We start from the raw sequence: 11,952 nt of genomic DNA, 5'->3' as shown, positions 1-11,952 counted from the left end.
ATAACAAAATAATCCCCCAAAATCTCAAGAAAACTATCTAACTAAATCTATCCATCCATCCATCCATCCATCCATCCATCCATCCATCCATCCATCCATCCATCCATCCATCCATCCTTGAATTCACCTGTGGGCTCTGAAGGTGTAGATGGGCTCCACATCCAGAGCAGCACATCTGGAGGGTTAAAGAGGAGAGAGGAGGTTAAAACCAGACAGGAAACAAGTCTTTTCTCTGACTTAACATCGAGTCCGCGTCTCACTTCTTTGCCGGCGCCGTCTTCTGGAGGTTCCACAGTTTGAGGGTGTGATCCTCGGAGGCCGTGACGAGGACCGGCTCCACGGGGTGGAAGGCCAGACTTCGGACCGAGTCGAAGTGGCTCCTCAGGGTGAACTTTGGGTTCCAGGTTTTCCTCAGAGCGTCTTTGTTGTTGGTGATCTGAGGGAGGAGGAGCATCCGACAGGTTAGGACTCGACTAGTCTGGCCTGACGGAAGTGCGTTGCTGCGATTAGCCTCTGATTGGTCGGAACGAGCCACCCGGTGGAAGTCCCGCCTCCGTGCTGCAGCTTTCACAGTCCGCCCGGTAAAGGGAAACATCAACAAACAACAACAGGAACCGAACCATGGATCTATTATAAGTGTCCTGAACCGCACAAAAGAATAAATATCCGTCAACGGTTGCCGACCGTCGTTACACCGCGGACCCAAATCCAGTTTCCAACCGGCAATATTTTGCAAGCGCACCGTTGCTACGGCGCCGACCGCAACGATTGTGACTGGTTGAAAAAATTCCAAACGGCCGGAGCGTTTTTTTCTCCAATCGCAGAATCATAGGCGGACCAGCCAGACCCATCTTCTCTGGAGGAGGGTCTGGCGTGCGAGACTACAGCTTTAATAAACTGGTCTCAGCTTTGACTCTCTGCCTCGATTCTGGTCTCACATTTGGGCTTATTCTGACAAAACGGTAGCTCCTATCAGAAAAAGAAGCAGACCGTGGTTGTCGTAAGGACTTCCTGAACGTTTTGATATGATTTTGGTGTTTCTACAGTAAATATTTTGGAAATACTTGCGAGTTAAATACAGAGTATATTTAGTAGTATTTAGTCTGCTTCTCTCAGAAAATCTTTGTATTGGACACCAATAGACAAGACTTGTGTCTTACAGTTTAAATGGAGTCTCCAGGTGAACGTATGCCGGAGCAGTAGACATTTGAAAAACCCTTATTCTCTGGAGGAGGGTCAGGCGAGCGAGACTAGGACTCGACAGGTGACACAGTGTCACTCAGACTGGACCGCAGCGCGTACGTGTGTGACTCACGTCGTAGGCCAGGCTGTCGGCCTCGTTGGCCACCGTCAGTCCGGCCAGTTCTCCCAGGCCCAGCTCGTTGGACACGGCCTCGTCCACCCGGCCCAGGATGAAGGACTTCCCCGACGACGGCAGGAACGTCAGCGCCTCTGTAGAGACCAGGAACACAGTGAGACCTCCCACCTCCAGGGGAACTACAAGTTTGGTTTGGTTTTGTTTATTAGGATCCCCATTAGCTGCAGCTATTCTTACTGAGGTCCGGCGGATTGCACATGGTTCGTCAATACAATATGATGACAACACAATCAATCACTCAATCAATAAGTAATCCATAACCAGTCAATGAATGAATGAATTTGTGGTTAATTGAGCAAACAAAGCATTCTCTCTGTTTAAGAGATACTGATTTATAATAAATACTAGTAATGAATAGAGTAATCTGTCTTTCACCAGTAACCAGCTAAGTTTCTTATGCATTTCAACAATGTTTGTTCTATAGTTAAAGTTGAGTACTAGTATGCGTGCTGTTCTGTTTTGTATTAACTGTAATTTTATGATCATGTTTACAGTACTAGTGCTGGGCCGTAGTCAAGGTTAGACAATATTAAGGCCTGAATTACTTGTGTCTTTGCTTTTTGTGTCAACATCTTCTGATGGTCGAAATACCACTTCCCATTTTAGCAGTTATCTTACTTATATGTTTTTTCCATGACGACTTATTATGTATGATAATTCCCAGAAGCTTGGTTTCTTGCACTTGTTTTATACATTCATCTTTTATTTTAAGGCTTAATTTTTACTGATGAAATTATCTGAACCAAATACCATGCTATTTCTCTTTAATTACATTCAGAACCAGTGTGTTTCTCTTCACCCAATCAACCACTGACTTTAACTCTATATTTAGAACCATTTTAACTCATTTATTGGTGCTACAAATGAGGGTGGGTGGGTGGGTGGGTGGGGTGGGGGGGCAGGTTACCTTCATCTGGTCGTCCCACTTCATGCTCACTGAGTCTGGGTACACTGGGCCGGGAGGGGGGCGTCACCGACGGCTGCATGGAGGGAAGATCCTCAGCATCACGGAGGGTGGCCAGCATGTCCTGTAGCTTAGACCGGTTAGGTCCTGGAGGAGGGGAGGGGGCGGGGGGGGACATGATGAGTGCAACAGGAAGTAAAGAGTGATGTCATAGTGATGTAACAAACAGCAGCAGCTCCACAGAGAAACAAGAACCAAATGTTTCTGCTGCAGAACAAAGAAACATGAACCTCAGTGAGAGATGCTGCAGAAAAACAACAGGAAGGAAGAAAAGAAACAAAAACATCAAACAGAGAGTGAGAGAGGAGGAGGAGGAGGAGGAGGAGGAGGAGGAGACCAGGACACAGCTGATTCTGGATCAATAGTGACCTGATCTAAAAAAAACTGAATGTGTTCATGCACAACATCTGCTAATGAACATTAAATGTTTTGATAGTTGTTCGTCAACATCAGTGAACAGAGACTTGATCTGTGGAGCTGCAGTAACTCAGGAGGCCACAAGAGGGAGCAGCCCTGTCTGAGGTCAGGATGGAGGTGGGAGGAGGAGGAGAGAGGAGGAAGAGGAGAAGAGAGGAGGAGGTGGTGAGAAGAGGAAGAGGAGAAGAGAGGAGGAAGAGGATGATGATGAAGGCCTGGTTCTTGACTTACTCTTCACCCCCTTCTTGCCCTTGCGCTCCTTCCTGTACTGCTCCTTCAGCTGAGCTATCAGCCCCTGGTCCACGTCCCAGGACACGTCGCCCAGAGGAGGCTCCTCCTTCTCTACAGAGGGGGGAGGGAGAGGAGGAGGAGGAGGAGGAGGAGCAGGGGGGGGCAGGAGGAGGAGGAGGAGGAGGGTTAGAGGAGCAGCTTCCTGTCTCACAAACATTTGTAGAAATTATCAAAGTCAATCAAAGATAATTAATCATCAGAGTCGTGAGACGGTCGCTGGGCGGAGGGATACGCTGCTGCTGCTGCTGCTGCTGACCAGGAAGCCTTCAGAGTGGGAACCAACTGGTAAGAAGCGAACGAATTGGGGTCCTGATTTTGGGCTACCTTTAACTCTGGGTGGCCTGAAAAGGTTAAAGGGACAACGAGGAGTTTTGGAAAAGCGAAGCGTTTTCACACTACATTTATGAGCCTCCATGCGCACGTGAAATTTTTTAACTGGTGCAAGACAGACTCATGTTTTCATTCAACAAGAATTAAAGTCAGAGGTTCGAAGACGATCACATACTGTCGTAGTTCCAACCATAAATGGCGATTCGGCGGCGTTATTCTCATGACTCGCCGCGAAACCGAAAGTAAGGAAACGCTGGTCGAGCCGACCAGCGTTTCTGCCACCACTAATAATAACAAAATAACGATAGAGACAAAACGATATATTTATCGAAAATGGGCCCATTAACAAGTGGTAACGTAGATTCATCAACATTATTATGAGACTTTTTTATTGTCGCAGAATTTTTCGTTCTGCCGATGGAGAAACTCCTCGTTGTCCCTTTAAAGTGTGCCCATTCTGACATCATTACAGGCCACTCCCATGTGAATATGGTGGCGCTGTCTGGTAATTCAAGACTGGGCCACACCCCCCATGTAGCCCAAAATGAATCATATTGGGGGACAGGACGACTCCCAGGGCAGCCCCAGGTACTTGGCCACGCCCCCAGGGTAGCCACCTTTGTCTGGGATGACTCCCTGGTCATTCTGGTCAACTTTTTGCAGAACGGCTCTGGGAAGCTGCAGCCCGTCCTCCTGTTGACCCATGAATACCCAGCAACCATTGGCCCACTGGGGGGGCGACCCCCATTCCGAAGGAACGCCGTTCCGATTTTAGGCTACTTCTGGCATTGAAAACGTTTTCTACCAGGCCACCATATGCCACCGACGGGTCCCTTTGTCAGTTATTGACTCTGAGATTTCGGGGGCTTGTGCGACCCGTCGGTGGCATATGGTGGAAGCCCCCGAAATCTCAGAGTCAAAAACTGACAAAGGGTTTGAGATTCATTTTCTGCTACTTCTTACACTGACAAAGTTTCCCATAAATACCCACCATCTTTGGACCACTTTTGAAGGTCACACGGGTCTGAAACTTTTCACAGTGGATGCCCCACACCTCCTGATATACATACTGTAATTTCAGCATCCTAGACCCAAGCGTTTATGAGTTATTAAAGAAATTAATGCTTCCCGCCATATTTAAACTCAAATTGGAGGAAGAGGGTTCTTTTTGGGCTACTTTTTTTTTTAATAAAGTGTCTTTTTGGCCACCGTACGGCGACCTTTGACCTCACGGACCCCAAACTCGGAAAACAGAGGATCCTCAGGGGTCACTAAACAATAATCCAGAGGGGAAAAAAACAAACCCCTGTAGTTTTTCTCTTCGTTCAGACGGGTTTGAACCAAAATTATATAGAAATGACTCGGGTCATTTTTCCTCTTTTTTTGGCCGAGTCCGGGCTTCAACACCCGCGGGTCTGGTCCGGTCAGATTTTAATGTTCAGGTCCGTTGAGAACTCTAGAAATCCAAACATCCTGCAACTGATCACAGATCAGATCTCTGGTCTGATCAGATCAGTAGCTGTTCATAGTTTTGACTCTTTCATTCAAGTGAAGAAACGTCGCTACACATTTACGTCGACACGGAGCAGAACGAATGGAACAACATTCAGTTTCACTGTTTACATGATGTCATTTTCATTTCTTTTGGGTCAAGAAAAGGTTCATTCCACCTGTTTATTCTGAATCTTGAGCTTTTTATACTGAGCTTTTTCATTCAGTTTAGACCTTAAACCGATTCTAACCAGAATATTTGGCTCCATGTGAACACAGCTAGAGTTTACTGTTCCTTTAGCCATGACAACCGAGGTGTAGACCGGTACACCTGGTCCGACCAGGGAGGGAGGGAGGGAGCGTTCAAGAAGAAAGAGCTTCACAACAAAAACCTGTTTCATAACAGAGTGACACACACACACACACACACACACACACACACACACACACACACACACACACACACACACACACACACACACACACACACACACACACACACACACAGTTTATAAACTGAGCTGTGTGTGTGTGTGCTGAGTCAGCGCTCCTTTACAACTCTCTGGACTGTGAAGTGTTGAATCACGAGCTGCGTGGGGAAGCTTTTTGTTGTCGGCCACATGACAGCGTGTGTTGCTAAGTAACAGAAAGAACAAGGTGTGTGTGTGTGTGTGTGTGTTGGGGGAGGCTGTTGTACAGTGGTCACCAGCTGAGAACTTTATTCTGAAAAGAGAGTTTTATAAATAGAAAGGAGAGGAGTCGTTGTTGATGATCGTTTCCAGACACTGACGAACATCTACCCAATCGACAGTGGCTCGTCTCCATGGCGACCTGACGTCTCTACAAAGAGCGTTTGTTGTTTTACTTTTTTTTTTTGGTCCATAAACTACTAACTGACCGACCGTCACTGTCAGAAGTCAGAAGGTTTGGATTAACTAAACACTAAATTGAATCCTCCCTCAGGTGCTAAAGGACGTTAGCATACGTTAGCTGGTAAAAACATTCAACATGGACGACATTTCTGGTGCAGAAATGTCACCTGTCAGTTTGAACACATGATCGATCAGAGGATCAAACCTTTTAACACAGAGGGAGAAGTTTATTTCACTGTTAAAGATGAAGCAGTGATCTGAAGGAGTTCCTCAGGGCTCCGCTCTGGGCCCGCTCCCCGTGTCACCTTCATATTAGGTCTGTCACCAGCACCGATACTTCAATACCAACACACAAAAACTACGTCGGTACCTGCTTTTTTTTGGTACCGTGAGATCCAGATATTAGGGCTGGGACGATATGCTTTTCTCCCGATTCGATTCTTCTACGATTTTTTGGATGGCGATTCGATTTAAATTGCAATTCTACGATATTTAGTCTGCATTTTTAACATTTATCTGCACACAAATACTGTAGGAGCCTATAAATTAACATACTCCATTATAAAGTGAACTTTATACCCTTATAACCCTTTTCAAAACCTGTACTCTATGTATGTAAAAAAGGATAACAAATGCACATTGCACAATATTTTTAAAAATTCAACAACAAACCCCCCCTCCCCCCCCAAAAAAATTGATTTTTGAAAAAAAAAAATCGATTTAAAAATCGTCAAAAAAGATATCGCGATATTTATGCGAATCGATTTTTTCTCCCACCCCTACTAGATATACAACTGTCGAGTCCTGTCTTACCCCACTCTCCACTGTCCTCGCCGCTCCGGGACTCGGGGGATCCGTCCAGCTCGTCCGGACTGGCCAGGAAGTCGAAACCCTTCATGGCCTCCTCCGTGTCGGGGTCGTCGCTGAGGTCGGAGGTCGTGGAGGACGGCGTCGACGACTGCTTCTTCTTCACCATCTGTTAAATGATGCAAAGTGAGTAGTTACATACACAACATTCTCACTTACACATAACAAACATACATTTATACATAACAAAACTAAAACTAAAACAGCTCCCTTAGTAATAAACAAAACACAGTATTTTGACCACTTGTACACACATTAATTCCAAAAAAGTCTTTACACTAACTCCAGTTCCATTCAAACTGAAAACTATTCAAATTTTATAATTTGAAACATGTTAAATCATAAGAGAAACTGTTTTAACTGCATTTTAAACCGATCTTTATTACTTTCATCAGCAATATGAACCGTCGACTCTGGTACCAGGTACTAGAGAGCATTTCCATTACAGGATAGTAGCGCCTTTAGAGCAGCCGGTCGTCATAAAACATTTATTTATTCATGTAAATGTGGTGATATCTGTCCAGGGCCCCGAGGCAGCGCTGCAGTTCTGTTCAGTTCACACCTGAAGCTTCACTTTACAAACTAATGTGGCTGATACAGTTGTAGAAAACCAACATTTATCTGCCAGAAGGAATTATATCAGCCAGTGGTGAATCTCCAGAGAGCTGAGTCGAGTCGAGTCGAGCCGGTACCACGAAGTGGAAACGCGGCGTTAGTGTAGTTAGCATAATTTAGAACAGTTAGAGTAGTTATTAAAGGGACATTGTGTAGGAATTCCTCCCATCTAGCGTTGCGGTTGTATATCACAAGCAACTCAATCGTATTTTTCATGCTGCATTCACGTGAAATTGGGCAGACGGCAGACGGACGACAGCCGCTGCACCTAACGGCATAAACAACCCTCATGTAAACAAGTGTTCCGTCAGCACGAAGCAAAACAATACATGTGACAGTATGTTGTCATGGTGATGTGGTATTGTTTACCTGACCCACGTTTTACCGGCTTTCTCTGGACTTCTGTGACTAAAATGACATCTGGTTTGTTACCGACGGCCGTCTGCCCGACTGCAGGTGAATGCAGCATCAGTGTAACGCTCCATTCCTCCTCACTGCGTTACCGCGGTGACTTTTCACAGACGCCACCTCGACCTGAGGAGAGATCCGGTGTCTCCGCTGAGTTTCCGTGGTTTCCTACCGTCACGCTGCCACTGAACGTAAAAACATGGAGACACCACATGGCAGCAGCACCGAGCTTACCCGCTCCATGGAGATATGAATGATATGAACGGCTCATTCAGAGCTGAAAGGAACACTTCAGTTTGTTGATGGGGGGAGATTACTGGTTAAAGGGACAATGAGGAGTTTTGGAAAAGCGAAGTGTTTCCACACTACATTTATGAGCCTCCGCGCACCGTGAATTTCTTTAACCGGCGCAAGACAGACTCATGTTTTCATTCATCAAGAATTAAAGTCAGAGGTTCAAAGACGATCACATACCGTTGTAGTTCCGACCATAAACGGCGATTTGGCGGCGTTATTCTCATGACTCGCCACGAAACCGAAAGTAAGGAAACGCTGGTCGGCTTGCCCAGCGTTTCCACCACCACTAATAATAACAAAATAACGAGACAAAACGATATATTTATCGAAAATGGACCATTAACAAGTGTGGGTAGCGTAGATTCATCCACATTAATATGAGACTTTTTTATTGTCGCGGAATTTTTCGTTCTGCCGATGGAGAAACTCCTCGTTGTCCCTTTAATGAAAAACAGACTTTTGAACCAAATAATCGATTTTCGTGAATAAATTACAGGAGAAGTTACACAATGTCCCTTTAAGCGGTTCAGAGAATCATCTCTGACCTAAGAGCCTTTGTAGCGTCTTTTAGCTTTAAACTGTGAGTCCTTCATGTTTTACTGCCCCCTGCTGGTCACATGCAGCCCTAGCCGCCCCACACTGTGTAGGTGTGTGTTGCTGTGTCTGGTCTTACTGTAGCCAGGTCCAGGAGGGTCTTGTCCCTCGCCTCGCTGTCCTCGTCCTCGTCCTCGTCGCTGAACTCCGCGGCGGCGCTCTCGATGAACTTGAAGGCCTCCAGCACGGTGGCCGAGTCGGACGCGTCGGGTTTACTGAGCATGCCGCTGTCCTTCGGGGAGGACGGCTCGGTGCCGTTCACCATCGGCTCGCCTCTCCTCTCCGACGGCTTCTCTGCGGACTCTCCGGCCAGACCGAGCAGCGCCCTGACACGCTGAGACTTCACATCCAGGATGGTGTCGGTGTAGCCCACCTCCTGCAGGTACCTGCAGCACAACGGGAGGAACAACATCAGACCTGGGGGGGGTTTCAGTTTGAACGCTTCCATACTGATGCTGCATTCGAGACAACTCGGAACTGTGCACGGCTATAACACCAGAAATCTACATCTCATTAATGGAAGAAATAGACGTCTAAAACGCACTAGCCTATGTATTACCACCAGGGGGCCGCTGATCTGGAATGGGCTGGATGAGAGTCTGAAATCAGCCAATTCAATCTCAGTCTTCAAGAAAAGATTAAAGGTGCAACGTCCTAACTCATATGTATCATCGTAATCTGGGTATGTTTGTCTGATGTCTGTTTTTGAGTTATGATCTGTCCTGTGATTGTATGTTATGTTTTTGTTTGGTACTATGTATTGTCTCATTGTCTATGTGTATTCTGTGACATATGTTTTGTCTTGTATTCCTTCATGACTTGATATATGTATAAATATGTATTTGTTAGCATTATGTTGGAGGCTCCTGCCATAAGCTTTAAGTAGTTTCTGGGAGACCTGGCGCTTCACACATTAGCCTTCTTCCTTTTCTGTTTTGTCTACAATTATCATGTGTGTTGTGTAAAATAAAATACTGATACTGATACTCTCAAACGCCACCTCACGTTGGAGAAAAGAATCGCCCCTGACTGAGAATCTCTGAGAATCAGTTGCACCCGGTCAACAGTAAAACATCAATAAAATGCATTCAAAAGGCCAAAATACATTAAAACGTTATGAAATATACAATATTTACTTCCGGTTACAGATGAAGCTACTGATGTTGGTGAACACAGTAAATCGATGTTAATCTTGCGTCCCCAATGCTTTGAAGTCGGAAATCTGAGTTTTCAACTGGGAGATTCAGAGTTCTGAGTCGTCTCCAACATGGCATCTCTTTTGAGTGTGTAAGTGCGTTTACACTGTTACACGACAGTGAACTCATGGAAGGGTTCACACTGAGACACGGCTCTAGCTTTGTGTTGCAGCCTGTAACATCTGACTGAGGAGGTCGTCCTCCTGACTCTGGGTCAGTTCAGTTCTACAAGTTCAGACGTGAAAACACAGTTGTCAATGTGGGAGTCCAAAATATACAACACATTAAATAAATAAAGATACACGACCATGCCACCAGAGAAAAAGACAAGAGATAAATCACGTAGAGCTGCAACTAACGATTCGTTTCATTATTGATTAATCTGTCGACTATTTAAACAATTAATCGATTAGTTGTTTGGTCAATAAAATGTTTAAAAATGTTTAAAAACATCAATCAGTGTTTCTCAAACCACCAGACGACGTCCTCAAATGTCTTGTTTTGTCCACAAACCAAAGAGAGACTCAGTTTATTGTCACAAAGGAACAAAGAAACCAGGAATATTCACATTGAAGAAGCTGGAATCAGAGAATCAGGACTTTTTTCTCTTAAAAAACTATTAAAACGGATTATTAGATTATCAGAACAGTTGACGATTAATTCAATAATCGATTATTGTTCGACTAATCGATTTTTTGTTGCAGCTCATTTCTGCGGGACGACGGCTGTACCTAGAGACTTGTAGGTTGGACTTTGAAGATCGTTAGGACCTGAGTTGGAGCATGCAATTACAGTAGAAATCAATAATCATGTGTTTGTTTGTACCTTATCTCCATTGTCTCACATCACATCACATTGCACTTTATATCTTTATTTTTTTCTCATTTCTGTTCATTTTGCTCATATAACATTGATTATGTATGCACTTTATCTCTTTTTTTTCTATGTTTATTTGTTAGCCATTGAAATTTGTCTTGCTGTAATTTGTTATAGGGGTGGAACCTATGTACAAGCCAACCGGCTTCGTTCCCTCCTTGCACCATTGAAATTTGTGTGCTAAATAAATAAACTCTAAACTCTAATGTCCTTTATGTTCAGTTCCAAGAACGAGTCCCCGACTCCAACGACTGGACCTGACACGAGAGGTTCAAGGCCTCAGAGACCGGTCGGACTCAACAGACTCAACAGACTCAACAGAACCAGACTCACCCTCAGTCCTGATGAAACCAACGTGTTTTCACTTCAGTCCAGTCCTACGAAACGTCCCACAGACCCTGAACTCAACCTTCACAGGAACCTGAACGCAGCGTTTTATATCCAGAGGTTTTAAATCCAGAGTGAAGACGAGTTTATTCTGAATAAGATCTAGTGTGAGAGAGGAAGGTCACCCCTCCTCCTCCTCCTCCTCCTCCTCCTCCCCCTCCTCCCCCCTCTGTACCAGCCTCTCCGATCGCAGCGGCCTGCACACAATCCTCCATTCACTGTCACCACACACACACACACACACACACACACACACACAGATGGCAGACACAGCAGCAGCAGCAAACACACACACACACACACACACACACACACACACTGTAAACACACACTCAGACCTAGAGCCTCCTCTTCTCCGTGCTCGTCGTATCCCTCCGCCACTCACTCAACACTATAGTTCCTGTCACTTCCTGAACACCTGAAAACAAAGATGGCCGCCGCCCGGACTAAATAAAAAACTAAACAATAAAATCAAACACAAACACACCAGGGAGACAGAGAGGATGCTGGGAATTCACCACCATGTATGATTAGATGTTCATGTGTGTGTGTGTTGATGTGTGTGTGTGTGTGTGTGTGTGTATAAACTCACTGTCTGAGCAGCTGGCGTCCTTGTTTCCAGCTGAGCTGATGGCTGCTGCTGTTTGGAGGACTGGGACCCTCACTGTCCTCACCCCCCTCATCTGGAGGGGAGAAAGGGAGAGAGAGAGAGGGGGGGGGTTATCCACTCATTCATTCATTCATCCATCCCTCCATCCGTTCCCTCTCATCTCAGCTCCTCCACCTGAGTATAAGCCGCACAAGCTAAATTTTAAAGGGACAACGAAGAGTTTCTCCATCGGCAGAACGAAAAATTCCGCGACAATAAAAAAAGTCTCATATTAAAGGGATAGTAGCATTTTTATAAAGTGGGGTTGTATGATCTACAAATAGCCCCTAAGTACTTTAATTGCAGTAGAAGACTCTTTA

General features: G+C 45.3%; 1 protein-coding gene across 2 annotated transcripts in view; it reads right to left on the bottom strand.

Moving 5' to 3' along the window:
* The window catches only part of LOC310984842 (striatin-like), a 33,371-nt gene that overhangs the window by 5,201 nt on the left and 16,218 nt on the right, over nt 1-11,952 (bottom strand). For both annotated transcript variants that reach the window (XM_083970172.1, XM_083970173.1), the window contains exons 4-11: nt 11,576-11,666; nt 8,604-8,910; nt 6,557-6,719; nt 2,991-3,101; nt 2,286-2,429; nt 1,316-1,452; nt 261-436; nt 128-175 (exon numbers count right to left, since the gene is read on the bottom strand). In XM_083970172.1, coding sequence (XP_083826298.1) covers nt 128-175; nt 261-436; nt 1,316-1,452; nt 2,286-2,429; nt 2,991-3,101; nt 6,557-6,719; nt 8,604-8,910; nt 11,576-11,666 — 1,177 coding nt within the window. The remainder of the gene's footprint in view (nt 1-127; nt 176-260; nt 437-1,315; nt 1,453-2,285; nt 2,430-2,990; nt 3,102-6,556; nt 6,720-8,603; nt 8,911-11,575; nt 11,667-11,952) is intronic.

Source organism: Trachurus trachurus (genome assembly GCF_905171665.1).
Source record: "Trachurus trachurus genome assembly, chromosome: 1".
Lineage (NCBI taxonomy): Eukaryota > Metazoa > Chordata > Actinopteri > Carangiformes > Carangidae > Trachurus > Trachurus trachurus.
Note: the sequence above shows the minus strand (reverse complement) of the source record. Positions and strands in the feature narration are given on the sequence as shown.